The 14,920-nt window shown below is 38.4% G+C and overlaps 1 protein-coding gene across 1 annotated transcript in view; it reads left to right on the top strand.

The window, feature by feature from the left end:
• The window catches only part of UBE2E3 (ubiquitin conjugating enzyme E2 E3), a 55,643-nt gene extending 41,309 nt beyond the window's left edge, over window positions 1-14,334 (top strand). The window contains exons 4-6 of the mRNA XM_058027617.1: window positions 8,819-8,951; window positions 10,667-10,814; window positions 11,835-14,334. Coding sequence (XP_057883600.1) covers window positions 8,819-8,951; window positions 10,667-10,814; window positions 11,835-11,932 — 379 coding nt within the window. The 3' untranslated portion in view covers window positions 11,933-14,334. The remainder of the gene's footprint in view (window positions 1-8,818; window positions 8,952-10,666; window positions 10,815-11,834) is intronic.
• Window positions 14,335-14,920: the final 586 nt, after the last annotated feature.

Below are 14,920 nucleotides of genomic sequence, written 5' to 3'. Positions count from 1 at the left end.
CTGAACATATAACTGTTGTGCTGAACAAGGTTCTCGAGTTTTGCCTAATCAGATTCATGCCCCTTCAAAACAGGTAACTACTTTCAATTCAGCTAGTCCACATGGTGACCCCAAGCACGTTTGGAAATGGGCTGGACTGGAGAAGGTGTTCATATTGCATGCAAAGTGGAGAAAGTCTTGGTGTATGAACTGGGAAAGAACAATTCTTTTTTGAGAAATACAGCCTTTTTCTAGTTACAGAGATTTGCATCAGACTTTTATGGCTTCAAGGTAGGCATGTGACACAGGGAGCTGTGGCATAGCATTTTCTGGTTTGTTGTGCTGTACAGTCTGATGTGGAAATTGATAGAGACAAGAGGAAGAAAGTATTTAAAGGTAATAATGGAATTACATTTGGGAGAAAGCCTGTGCTAGAAGGTTAGGGAGACTGGACCAAGAACTGACTTAGACACTGAAAATACAGACTTCTTTTGAATGAAAATATTCAGTGCTCACTACAGGTTAACTTTCAGGAAGTTAGTATGAAACAGCTCTGTACAGAAGTGATATGCATGTATTAGAGCTCCTAAATGGCCAAGTAGGTGCTCCTTATTCAGTGTGGAAATGGAGGCAAGGTTATCTGACTGACTGGTTTTGTCTTTACTTCTATGAGGCAAGCTGGAACTTCTTTGCTGAAGTTGAATGCTGATTTTTTTTAGAGGAGGGGGAAATGCAACTTCTAGCTCTGGTATTGTGAAGTGGTAGAGAAACCCAATCCTGGACATCCTGGAGGTGGAGGAGGAGGTTCCACTGTTGGAGCACCAGGCATGTTGGGTGTTCACTGTCTTAACAGGTGGATACACACACATTTCAGTGCAGGTGATTTCTCAGCAATTCTCTCTTTCTTGGTCCTTCATGAAGTACCTGAATAAATCATGTTCTATAAATTGCACTTTATCCTTTTATGATATTAGAATCAAATTTTTCCACACCATTAATGCTGTTCACAAGTTTAATCACAGAGTCTGCCTTTGGGCTTGAATTATCAGATGATGGTGATTCTGTATTCACCAGTGTGCTTTCTGTCTTGAAAAATTGTTTGTAGATGTTCCTTTCAATTTTTGGAATGAAGGTACCTTCCTTAGAAAACAAAACATAATCTGCAGAGAGGTAGAAGATTTTTTAAATACCTTGGTCACATTTAATACATTTGGAACTGCCTAATAATTAGGTTTTTGGTGTATCTGGATAGCTGGAGATTTTATTTGAATGGCTTCGTTTACTTGCAGATTTAGTCTGTTGAAAATTGCCCATTTCTTGTTCTTGGGCATGAGTATCTGTAAGTTTACTACATTTTTAAAGCCAGTTGTATTTTTAGTCTTACTTAGGTCTTTTAGTGAAATTGTTTTAACTTCTTTCTTCCACCATCTGAAGGGTGTGCATAAGAAATGTTGGGAACAATATGTTTTTCTCTTTGTTGACATTAAAAGTGTTATTGAAAATATTGGGAGGAAGTCCTAAGCTGGATTTCTCAGTGTCACTTAGCTTTGTGACATGAAGGTTTTGCAATGAAGGATGGAGGCGGCTGATATCTGGAATATGAGGGTGCCCCAGAATGAGTTACTAATAATGTAATCTCCTGAGGGTGAGGTGGTGGTCTGGGATCTGGGAGTTGTACATTGCAGTCATACTCCACAGCACACATCTTCTGGTTGTCTTTGTGGGTGAACACCTTTTACTAAGGCTTCACAATTTCTCAGGTACCATGTGACTCTTTCAGTGTGAATGGCTAGAATCAGTGTGGAGGCTAAACATACTGAAAAACAAAATACGTGTTTATCCCAAATGAGTTTTGTTTGTGTTAGGAAGTTGAGAGGGATCCTCTCTCACAGAAGAAAAGCAAAATATTCCATGTTTGCTAAACCCAGGTTCATCAGTAATTTTGAATGAAAGAAAAATGGGAACTGTGTATCACTAGATAAATTTCTTCAACGAAAGTTCTTCAACGATTTGGCCCTATTACAAATTGAGTTTTATATCAACAGCAAGAAAATAGTGTTTTGACACTAGTACTACAGGTCTTTCAACACTGATGAAAGGGATCTGTTCTTTTAGTTTATGCTAAATTAAAGCTTTGGTATTATGAACACATGGCAGAGTAGCAGGAAATGTTTCCCTTTACTGACTGTCCTGCTCTGGTTTTTATTAGGTAGTATGGATAATTTCTCCAGTGTAGATGAGATAATTTCTCCAGTGAGATGTACTTCTGTGCATATTGCAAGTTAGTTCATGCTGAACATTTGGTTTATTTTAAATTTCTCCATGCCTATGAGATTTCTGTGTTCAGAAACAACTCACATTTGGTAAACTCTTTTGTGTATTGCCTGGGTGCAACTCCTCTGTCAAGAGCATAGACATAGAAAATCTGATGTGTTTTGTTATGTGTTTAATTTAAGTATTTCTGTTGTAATTTAGCAAACTGTGTTCTGGTATTTAGTTGCCTTTTTGAAAGAAAAATTACAGGAATTCTGCCTCCATAATTGGCTTGGTTTGTTCTGGAAGATGGAAAGGACCTGCACAGACTTCTAATTACAGCAAGATAAGTCCTAGGAACTAGCAGGAATACAAGGAGGAAAGTAATCTAAAGCTGTTGTTGCAATGAACCAATTTAATGGGGCTTTAGGCAGTGGGAATACTGTCAGCTTTCCAAAATACATTGCTTTCGTTTTCTACATATTACAGCTTTGATGAAATTAGAAAATTATTTGTTACTTAGCTTCCTTTGGTAAGATGAGTGTATATTCTTCTAGTAATGGCAAGTTTAGCACTGGAACTTCTAGTGGTGTAAAACACGTCTTTCCCTTCAGGGTGATTAATAGCAGATCTCCACTGGCTGAGGTTCCCTGGTGGTTCAGTGTGACCTGAACCAAACACAGCCCCGTGGTTGCATTTCTAAGCCAGAGCAAGCAGCTAAAGTTCATGCCCTACTCTGGCTGCAGGAGGGCAAATGACACCTGATTAAGCATAAAGCTAATAATCCATGGATGGTTTGTGAACGTGTATGATTTGGCCAAGTTAGTTTAGGCTGGACCAGCATTGTGCTTGGAGTAGCCATGCTGCTTCTGAGAAGCTCTCAAGTTGCACTTGTTTTGCATTGAACCATGTCCTTGGGCACAAGTCCTGCACTGCTTTACAACCAGCTGAATTATCAGGGGATCCATGAGGTAAAAATAGGTTCTTGTTTTTTTTTTTTTTTAATGCTGATTTCTAGATTTCAATCATAAGGACATTATAGACTTTAGGGAAGTGACACAAGGAGAGATTTGTACACTGAACTAGATCCTTAAATCCTCAATTCCACAGAGCCTCTGTGGATATGCTAGAAGCAGTAAATAACCTTTTCTAGCAAACAAATGTAGCAGGTAGTTCAGTGGCAGGTAAAATAAAAACATTTGTAGCTATATAAAGAACACAATAGACTGGAACTTTTTCTTTGTAAAAAATTGCACATAACCTATAAACCTTAATAATAGTGAGCACCTTATCAAAATATGTTTTCTGCACAGTTTTGATACATTGCCATAGACAGCCCTCATGTGTCCAACCTTAGAAAAATGCTGTAATCCTTAAATTAGGGCTATACTTGTAGCTCCTGCCAGTGAAAACAGAATGTTTTCTGTGTCTACAGGATGTAGTACCCAGATTCTTTAAGTAGAAGTGCTTAGGCACTGGTACTGATAATATGAATGCTGAGAATAAGCACTGCAGAGAGCCTTGTAAACAAGGCATTGAAAAATAAAGAAAACATAAATTGTTATCTATGCTTGTCACAGGTCGTAGAACTGAAAGCCACACACAAACATATGCCTTTTAATTAATGTTCATTTTCTTTCTTGCACTCTATAACCAAATCCACAAGATTGCCTCCACAATTGGAAAGGAGAATTAAGAAAAAGAAGGATAATGGACAAATTTTCTTCAAAATGTTGAAAATATCAAAGCAAGAAAGTATTTTGAGCATTTTCTATTCCCATGCTCAACATTAAAACGTAACTACTGGTAAGTGTTTGCGCTCTCTCTAGGCCTCACTGAGCAGGTCAGACAGCTTGCAGCAGATAAAGATCCTTTGGTTGCTTGTGAGATTGTTTTTTGGTCTTAAATTACCAACAGTATGACAGTGTGTATCTGTAGCTGGATAAAAAGGTAGTGTGCTACTAGATAGGGTTGTCTAGCTCTGTTTTCACTCACTTTCTCACTACATGGAGGGGTGAGGAGGATTTTCTCAAGTGCTGAGCTTAGCGGCTTGATTGAGGAGCCAGGCACCCCATGCTGTTGGAGAAAGGTCACCAGAGGGAGATGGAGTATGTTGGTGTTAGGGAGTATTTAGATTTTCTGGGGGCTGTAATCACTCTTCTCTCTGGCCTGATTGTCTGGGTAGCCTGAGGGGCAAACATTAGCATCCACACTAGATATCCTGCATGGTAAATATGGATCTCCACCTCTGTGATAAGTTGAAGTTACTTGAGCCTGGGGCATTTTTCTTCTGCTGGAAATGAGTTCATCAAGCTCAGAAGCTGAGACAGTAAAGCAGGCAGAGTCCCTACAGATGGGGTCTGTACATTTACCTGAATTGTATATGCTGGTGGGATCTATCACAGCCCCTTTTGTATCTCGTGGTGTCACACTGAACTAGATAATTCAACAGCTTTAGCTGTGTGTGTGTCCAAAACACAGTCTTTTGTGCTGGTAACATCCTGAGTGCCTTTCTTCCAGAAGGATTTGTAAAAGTCAATTTCCAAAGCTGGTTGAAGATTTTGCAGAGCTTTACTATACTGTACCATTATGAAGTGGATTTTTCAAGCACAAGGTTGTGAAACATGCCTGAGGGCATTTTTCTTTCTTTACTTAGTACTTCTATTTGAAATAAGAAAAATCAAAAGAGATATCTTATCCCTCTCTTAAAGAACTGACTTCACTTACACTGCTGTAAAAATTATATAGTGACAGAATTGTGGCTGAGCAGTCTATGAAGAACTTCCCAGAGTTTTACTCTGGCTGAATCTCATTTTGAAGTAAATGTTTGGGAAGGAGGGAGGGAGGTCTTTCCTTACGTAATTCTCACCCCAGGTGCCCCATTTGGTTTGTTAGCTGCTGCCTTGGTAATAATGAGTAGAGATCTTTTCCAGCCTTTACACTTCTATAATTCTGCTGGCCTGGGTATCACACCTGAGGGTGGAGCCTTTGAGAGGAGAACATGAGAAAATATTCCACCACTTAAACTTGTGCCATGTAGACACCCCCAGTGTTTTTTTGTTTTTTTTTTTTTTGAGGTGTAGACCAGTACCTTTAGTTCTGTGATACCAATGACATTTCTCATAAGGCTTTTGGAGTCAGTCACACTTCACTGTTGGAAGCTTTCAAAAACAAGCACACCCACCCCCCAGTTTGCTATATGCTGTTGCAGACTCATATTCAATATCATAATAAAGCATAACACAACATTAACATCAAATTTAGCCAAATTACATTTTCCTTCATCCTTTTTCTTCTCAGTTAGCACAGTCTCAGGACTATGAAGTTGCATTCTGTCACCAAACTTAGTCTTGTGTTTTAGAGGAGGGCTGTTGACAGCAGTGCATTTAGTGAGTGCAGAAAGCAAAATGCTACCAGCATCATTGTAGATTGGAAGTTTCTTGTCCTAGTTTCTTGTCCTGCATTTCGTTCCATATGGGCAGCTTCAATGCATTTTGATTTAATAGATTGTAACAAAAGCTGAACTTGGATTTCTGTAACCACTGCATTGGGAGTCTAACAGGCTTCTTGGTGGTGTGAATGCTGCTGCATCCACATGAATGCTCTTAACACTCTTCTGGAAAAGCTGTGCTTCGTCTTTGGAAAACTTGAGAGCCAGGGTTCAGCAGAGTTAGGTTTGACAGACCTGCTGTGAACCCATGGGCCCCTCAAGTTTAACCTCCTGTCTTTTCAAATTTACCATCTGAAGTCACACTTGTAAATTTAATCTGTTCTGTGGACTAGATTGGCTACAGTATGGTCATAAATCCTTTGTCTTGTCTGAATCAGGTATATATCCCTCAGTGAAGTGGCATAATGAATATTTGTTTAGGAAGCAGATGCAGCCAGTTAACTCTAATTTATTTTTAAAAAGCAATCCATCTTTAATGTATGAAGTAAACCTCTCTAATTCTGCAAATAATATTTTGTCATTTCAATTAAATTGCTTTGTTATTTTGTCTGAGATTTTTTAGCCCATATTGTGAAAAAATTAATCAAGTGGATTTTTTATTGAGAAGGAAGTATTGATGCCTTTACTGAATTTGTAATGTTCTGAAGCTAATTTAGGAGGATAGCAGGCTGTTAGCAATGGCCTGCACTTGTATGCTCTGTAGCCAAAACACTGAAGTTGTCATTCAGACCTGTTGCTCCATCAAGATTTTGTGTTTTGTGGCTACCAGCTTATGAATGCCCTAGCTCTGATTTGGTAAGTGATTACCAGAGAGTTTGACCCTGGACTGGTGCTGCACTTAATCATGACTGATTCATTGGGCTGGAACATGTCACAGATTTGATCCATCCATTTCATTAATTTGAGTGAAATGCATCCAGCTGTTGGGGGTGTATGAAAGAAAGGTACCTGACATGCAGGGCAAGAGCACTAACCTCTGCTTTCAACTATAAAGCAGTCATTAGGACATCTTATGCTGAAATTGATTTGCCCCACAGAAATTTGGTTTTCAAGCACAATACTAATTAGCTGTAAGCTTGATGAATGTCCAGAATTAATTGAAACATTTCAGTGGCCTGTGTGGGTTTTAAATGCTGTCGTTACTGCCCCAATATTTTCAGTTCTTACACTAATTGGTTTTTAGGGAGCATGAATAAAATTATCTTCTGGAGTGACTGAAGGTACAAATGGTTCATTGCATTACCAAAAATGGACCTGTTTGCTTCTAGATTTCCCTTTTTTTTCCCTTAAAATGTATCTAGTATTTTCCTTCTGCTTTTATGTATGCATTGCAAACAGAAACAAAGATTTTAGACCCAAACTTTATTTTTGACAGCACCTGTAGGGTTTTTTTTCCCTAGCTGTGCTCTGGAGGCCAGCATTCTATTGTTATCTACTTTCATTTTGGCAACAGGAAAATAGCTACAGCTTCATAAAATATTTTTTTGTTTTTAATAAATAGGATGTCATCCAAATTCGATTATTATTTTGTCCTGTTTATGAAAGAACTGCAACATTTGGTACATGAAATGTCTACAAGATAAAAAGCATCTTGGAAAATTATGAATTGAAAGTGAATTCATAATCAAAATTAGCATTTTTTTCTCAAAAATGATCTTAATGTAAAAATAGCTAAATTTTGGTGGTGGGGGTGGGGAATTGCAGATCTGTAGTGCAGACTGCTCATATTCCTTGTCTCTGATGAGTGTCTCCATGTTTGACTACATAGTAAGGATGGATGTCCAACATGTTGTGTTACAGACTGCAAACATATGTATGACAAATTTGTGGGGTGACATGGCATAGGAAGAGCCTTTTATTTGTTGGGAGTTTCCCCTGTGTGTTGAGCAGTTCCAGAAACCACAAATTCCCAGGCTGCGGTGTGGTGCCGTGCCCTGTCCCTCGCTTCATGTGCAATTCATGTGTGACAGTCCTCAGGGCCTGATCCTGGGCACCACAGAGGGAGAAGGATGGGGCTGCTTCAGTATGGCTGGGAAATGGAGGTGGTGCCTGGGAAACTGCCCAGGTGGGGAAAACTGAAAGGATCTTTCACAGTGCTGTGTTACTGGCTTATCTGCATTGATGTGATCAAGCCATTGTGTTGCATGAGTTCAGTGCTGTTGTTCTCCAGAGCAGTCAGTTCAGTAAGTTTGGCTCTCAGCAGGGTGGGTTCAGGACCCTTTGTGGAAGGTTAGATTAATTTTTATCCAGGCTTGCTAAAGATTTGATTTTTTTGGTGGTTGTTCCTTTGGGGGACAAGGAGGAGGAGTTTTTCGTTTGGTTAGGGTTTTTTGTGAGGAGGTTAGATGGTTACTGTGTGATAATAGCATTAGTGACAGCTCAGAAGTTGAGAAAATGCTGGGTCATTATCCATTCTTCCAAACTTTTACTTTAATAATAATTATGCGGTAACCCTTTCCCTAGTGAGAAATGCATTCTGAAAAGAAAGTATTTTTGGCTCGTTGTCTCATTGCCGATTGCCCAGAGGCATAACACAGATATATCCTGAAGAAACAGTGCTTTGGAATGACTGCTGCAAGAAGCTCAATTCCTTGTTACTTGATTCTCTAGCCCTTCCCTAGTTTTGCTGCCCAGAGGTGTAACACATTTCACTCTAGCCTATGAAACAAGTAGCAATAAATGTGTATCAATATACTTGAAAGCCACATTTTTTATGAAGGTGTGATCTGCTAAAACCTTGGAGAAGATGAATATGGTCAAGATGTGAAACTTCTTTTGTGTACAGATATGATGGCATGGAAAGGGTGGTGTGGAAAAGGTGATGAAAGGGTGACGTAGAAGTTCAGAGCAATGACTCAAGACAATAGATCTGGGGATATGTTTTGGACAGTGAAAAACCAGTATTGCATGATCATTCTATTTCATTGCTGTCTCTCCAGAGGGACAGCAGAGTACCTAGCTTTTGTGCCAGTTTAAAACACCTAGCCCACTGAAATCAGCTGGAAATTGGGCAGGTGTTAAAAATAATCAAATGGTTTCTATTCAATAAAATGAATGCTGAAGGAATCCATAAAATGCCTCTCTCAAGGGTACATCTGACTCTTTCTTTTCCTCTCTCCTTTTTTCTTTACACAGTGCCGGTCCTAAAGGAGATAACATTTATGAATGGAGATCTACTATACTTGGACCTCCAGGTTCTGTATATGAAGGAGGTGTTTTCTTCCTGGATATCACATTTTCATCTGACTATCCATTCAAGCCACCAAAGGTAAGGGTAAGGTTTTTATTGTGCTTATAATTTTTTCATGTGAGAAGAATACAGCTTGCAGCCAAGTGACTGCACATCACTTTCTGAATATCAGATCTGTTTATGGTCTCTTGAAAACTACAAGGTCCAAAATCTTGGCTTGCAGTCTCAGAAAAATTCCATCTAATTTACTTCTTGATTACCACAGTCAGTACTGATTTCCAAACTTCACCAAGTGATAAATGAGATGATAATTCTGATCAACAGGTAAGATTCAAGAAATTTTAGTTCTAGTAGAAGACAACACAAGACTTTCTTATGTTTCCTTCTTCTCATTCTAGCTACTAAAATATATGTATAATAGTCTTTCATGTTATGAGCCAGATTCCATATTAAATATTATCAGTAACTTTTTAAGAAATAAGAAAAAGCTATAAAAAGTTCACATAGAAAACTGGAGCATTATGTTGTGTCTTAAAATTGGGTAATTTGGTGTGATGAATTTCCATTATTTTAAAATGTCTATTTACGACTGCTAAAATAAGCAATCTTGTTTGGTAATGTTTTTGAGCAAAAGCTCTTCTTATTACATTAAACTAATCTTAAATTAAAATGTCAGTTCCTTGCTCAGAAATAGTATGGACATCTAATAAATTGTAATTTACTAATGGATATGAAAAAATGTAAAGATCATTCCCTTTTCCCCTCCCTTGCTGCCAAATTACAACTCTTGACCAAGTCACCAGAAAAGACACTGCAAAACTCTCATAACTAAATACATTTTACCACACAACATTCTACAACTTACATCTTTGGGGGCTATAACTATGTTACTATAAATCTAATACCTTTTTACATTCCTAGAATGATTGCAACATAAAGAATATACACTCTGTATTTCACACTTCTCTTTAACCCCCAGCATTTAGTATGTTCTGAATTAAGAATGTTATACTGGAGTGATGCACAGTTTTAGACAAATTCCTCATTCAAATCTTGTAGATTTTTTTAGAGCATGATAGTTTTTAAATTTTCAGGATACATTGTGGATTCTACTCCCCCCCATCAGTATGAAAAAGAAAAATTTCCATATGTTTTTGTGCTTTGTGTAATTAAAGCAGTTACATTTTCTCACTTCGTATTTGTGCAGAATGTTCACATGTTCTATCAATATTAGTCTGAAATAATTTAAGGATGGATTTAGTTAGTATAATAGCATTGTTTTGGCTGTATATTATATTCTGCCTAATGAAGGGTAAGGACAAAGATTTCATTGTTAATTTAACAAGACTAATTTTCATGGTCTGTATTTAGTCTTTTGAAAGAAAGAAAAAGATCAACTAATACTGCACATGCATACAAATTCTGTGTACTTCCTTACCTTCAGAAATGACAGTGAAGTTACATTTGTGATTAGAATGTTCCTGACATATGGTATGTTCATTAAATGGCTACCTATAAAGTAGGTCCTTGTTTTTGTGGGTACCATCCTAAGAGCCTGTGTGAAAGCAGTTTATGCCCCTAATCTCATCATGGTAGATTTGTTAAAGGCAGGCCTGGCTACAGAAAATAGTCACTCTTCTGTTAAACAATTGTGGTTTGGAAGCCAAGCAGAGAGGAGCTGTGTCTGCAGAAGCTCTGCAGAACTGGGAGTCCCCCAGGCTGCTCAGAGCCAAGGGGCACCATCCCTGGGCAGCACTGAATGACTCTATGTGTCTCTTATGCTGTGATTTCAGGTTACTTTCCGCACCAGAATTTATCACTGCAACATCAACAGTCAGGGAGTCATCTGTCTGGATATCCTGAAAGACAACTGGAGCCCTGCTTTGACTATTTCAAAGGTTCTGCTGTCTATTTGTTCACTTCTGACAGACTGCAACCCAGGTAAGGAGCTGATAGTTCACTGAGAGACTCTCAGTCGTTTGACTTAGTTGCCACGGAACGTAATTTGTATATTTGATTGCATGCAGATTAAATAAAATTTAATATTTTTTTAATTTGTGGTGAAGCACTCCATATTGGATATGATCCCTCTTTTAATGGTGTTTTTACTACTGTGACACAGCAGAAAGTAAGTACCACTAAGTCCTTTTTTTCCAAGATGTGATGGAGAAAATAAGCTGATGTCATTGAAGGTCTGTATTGAAGGAGGTCCAGCAAAGGAGTGTTCAGTCCAGGAAAGGAGCAACATTCTTCTGAGTTATAAATCCTGCATGTTGGAAGAAGCTGCAGGAAGTCTCTTAAGACAGCAGTTGAAAGGCTTAATCTTGCAAATGTGAGGGATGTGATGTTCAGAGAGAACTCTCCCTGTTTCAAAGAGGCTTCCTTGATCCTGTGGGGAGGGGAGGAGCTCCATGGAAGCAGTACAGATTCTCAGCAGCAATGTGTGACCAGTGTCATTAGGCCATGGATGCTAACTGCCTGCGGTCAGGGCAGGAACTGAGCAATAGTGCTAAGGGACCGTTCATTTACACAACATGGTCACAGTGAGGGAGAAATGGATCAGCCTCTTAGGTACAAAGGCTTGGTGGCTCCTGAAGGGCTCCCCTCGGTGTGTCCTGCAGCCCGAACGCTCTAACTGCCACTAGTCCTGTGCACCGTCCTGACAGGAGGGTGCCTGTTAGGGGCAGCATTGCTGAATGGGTCCTGCAGGCAAAGGGCTGAAAGCAGAGCACCTGCCTGAGGCAAGATTCATTCATATGCAGATAACCACAAGAGATTTTTCCTGTTTGTTGTGCTTTGTTCATGTGTGCTTTCTTGGTAATGTCTTATATGATGAGAGCTCCACTATATTTCTGGTCTAAATTATATTTTGGAATGGATGCTGTGTTTTAAAATATGTTTTATCTTGGGGACTGTTACTTGTGGGATGGATTCTGATGCATTTTCTCCTGCCTTTTGCAGCTGACCCTCTGGTTGGAAGCATAGCCACTCAGTACCTGACCAACAGAGCAGAACATGACAGGATAGCCAGACAGTGGACCAAGAGATATGCAACATAAATGACAAACTACTTGTGCAGTGTGAAGGTGCAGAAGGCAACTTTGCAGTGTGCAACAAATCTTTATAGCCTTTACAATACGGACTTCTGTGTATATGTTATACTGATTCTACTCTGCTTTTATCCTTTTGAAGACTGGGATACTGCTCCCCAAAAAGGTAAATGCTATCAAGAGTAGAAGTTTGTAGCTGTAGATTAGTTATGTTTAAAATGCCTACTTGCAAGTCTTGCTTCTTTGGGATATCAAAATGTATTTTGTGATGTACTAAGGATACTGTTCCTGAAGTCAACCAAATATTATAGTGCATTTTAGCCTAATTCATTATCTGTATGAAGTTATTAAAGTTAGCTGTAGATTACTAGGAATTATGTCATTTGTATTAAACCCAGATCTATTTCCAATATGTGGTACATGCTGTTGTGAAAACTGTTTTAACTTTTACCTTTGTCAGTTTGTAATGAAAGGATTTCCTTTTTCCCTTTGTAGCTCAGAGAGCACCCAGTGTATCATCTCAAACACAATAAACATGTTCCCCAAGGAGTAGTTTCTTTGTTTTCCTATTTTAAATTAATATTTTAATAAATTTAGTTATAGTAACAAGGCAAGGCCAATGTATCACAGATCCCTGTGGATAATTTTTAAATTAATATGCATAAGCAAAGGCTTGCTATTAAATATTTAATGCACACCTGTGGATTAAGTTTTCCCTGTTTTGTTTTTAACAGAACAAGTGAAATTTCTAAAATTTTATGAAATTTAATACTTTTCAGCTCTTTCTCAAGTTGAAATTATCACATTTCATATGCTTACTCCAGAAGTTAATGTAGCTGGTTGCTTCAGGGCCAGTCCTGCTCTCAGAACAGGCTGCCTCAGTCTTGCTACAAAGGTTTTTTGCAGGAGGATGGCCAAGTTAGAGATAGTCTGGTGCTTTTTTTTTCTGAGTAAAGCAAGTTGGACTTGCTGACCTAGAGAACTGAGTTATCTATTGAAAAAGGTCTTCCAAAGCATGATTGAACACTGTATCATCTACCCAGAAAAGAGAGGAGTACAATGAATTTAATCAGATTTATATGACATAAAACTGTTGTGGAGGAAATAACCTTTCTTAGTAAAAATGAAATCTGTGAAAGTGTTTTAGACTACCTTTACCCCGCTTCACTCCTGCCTTGGAAATTTTGTAACATCTGTAAGTACAAAAATACAGCTTTATAGTACATACAGTTTAAAAGGTAGAGTCACTAATAGTTTTATAATTTAAGCTTTTATAGCTTGCCAGTCACAGTATCGATTATAAAAAAATACACTTGATTCCTTTAAATGATTTTAAAATTACACTTAATTTTAAATTTTATAGTCTCCCTTACTCCCTGGTGTTTTTGGAGATAACGTAGCACTTCCATCCATGAGATGCTCTGCTCATTTAATATCTGAAAGCTGAATGTTAAGTTTAAGTATTAAATCAATACAAAAAATACTAAAGATTTAGATCTAAAATTAGCCATTACTATACAGGTCCCTGTTTTTGTATCACATAACCTTTGACCATGAATTGTTCACCCTACTTTAAATATTTCTACAGATGGCTTGAAGAACTGTGTATCCCAAATATTTCAACCTAGAAGCCAATCTCTCTTGGTAGCTACAAGATAGCTTTAGAGTTCAGGTTAAAAAGTGCAAAAGGGAATGAGAAACAGGATCTGGCAGGTGAATATGCCTAAGTCAGGTAACAGACTAATGCCAGGAGATGAAGTGCTGGAAGTCACTGCTGAAGGTGACCAGAATTTCTTGTCATGTCATTGGATGTGTGAGAAATAGCACAGATTGGCAAAGAAACAAGGGGCTATCACATCCAGGCTGCACATCTAAAGTCTGCTCCCTGCTGACCATTAGTGCACTCGTGGGCCACAGGGTGCTCCTACACCACTCCAGTGACCTTCCAGTGGAGAGCAAACTATGGAGTTCTTGCACTAACTGTGTTGCCTACAGAATTTACAGATATTTATATCATAAAATATTCTGCTATAAAAATTCAGGTTTTAATTATAATTTTAATGTATTTTGGGTTTGTATCGTACCTCCAGCTTCAGATACCTAGGTGTACAAATGGGATGCCTTGTTAGTGTTGCCCCATCTTGCCTTCCTTGCAATTGGATCCTTTACACTGAATTCCCATCCTCTTTTTTTTTTTTTTTCTGTTGGTTTGTCATGATTCTGTTCTTTTTTAATGTAGATTTTTTTTTGTGTGTAAATTTTATATTTACTGAAGTAAAGGTTGTTTTTGTGTAAACATTTAAACTTTAAAAGAAAAAGAAAAGAAGCTAATTTTGTTTCTCAAGTTCTCTCTGCTAAACCATGCAGTAGAAAGAAATTTGTATTGTTAAATAAATCAATTAGTTGTTAAATGAGAATGTGTGTCTGTTTTCATGGGGAGGGAAGAAACGCCTGCTGGAAATAGATCCAAAGCGCTGGTTGTGAACAGCATCTGTTGTTTCAAACTATTTCCTTTCTGGCTGTGCTGGGGTGAATACTGTATGCTACCAAAGAATGGCACTGATCCTCTTTTACATTTTTAAGAAGCTAGAACAGAAAATTATCACCAATCACTGGGTTCTGTATTTGGGAAACAGTGAACTGAAATTACATTTTTGTGTAAAGCTGAAGATACTGCACATGCCCTCTTCTCCATTTTGGATGGGCTTTTCTTTTTCTGTTGTCTTTGGGATTTGAATGGGGAATGCATGCATCTGGCTGGGAAGCTGCCCAAACTGGGTTCCATGATGATCTGGTGTGGAAACCAGCAGTCCCAGCCTCTGACACACCTGAGGAACAGAGAGGGGCAAACCCCTCTTCAGCTGAGCTGGTGGCTACATTCAGAGCAAATGAGAAGGGATGGGTAAATGTAAGTGTTTAAAAAATAAAAATACTGTGCATAACGGAGAGGCTGATAAATATCAGCCTTGTTGTTCCTGCAGTAACATGTTCTTGGTG

Source organism: Melospiza georgiana, chromosome 7, assembly GCF_028018845.1.
Source record: "Melospiza georgiana isolate bMelGeo1 chromosome 7, bMelGeo1.pri, whole genome shotgun sequence".
In the NCBI taxonomy this organism is placed as follows: domain Eukaryota; kingdom Metazoa; phylum Chordata; class Aves; order Passeriformes; family Passerellidae; genus Melospiza; species Melospiza georgiana.
The sequence above is the reverse complement of the archived record's forward strand: the minus strand, read 5'-3'. Positions and strand labels throughout refer to the sequence as shown.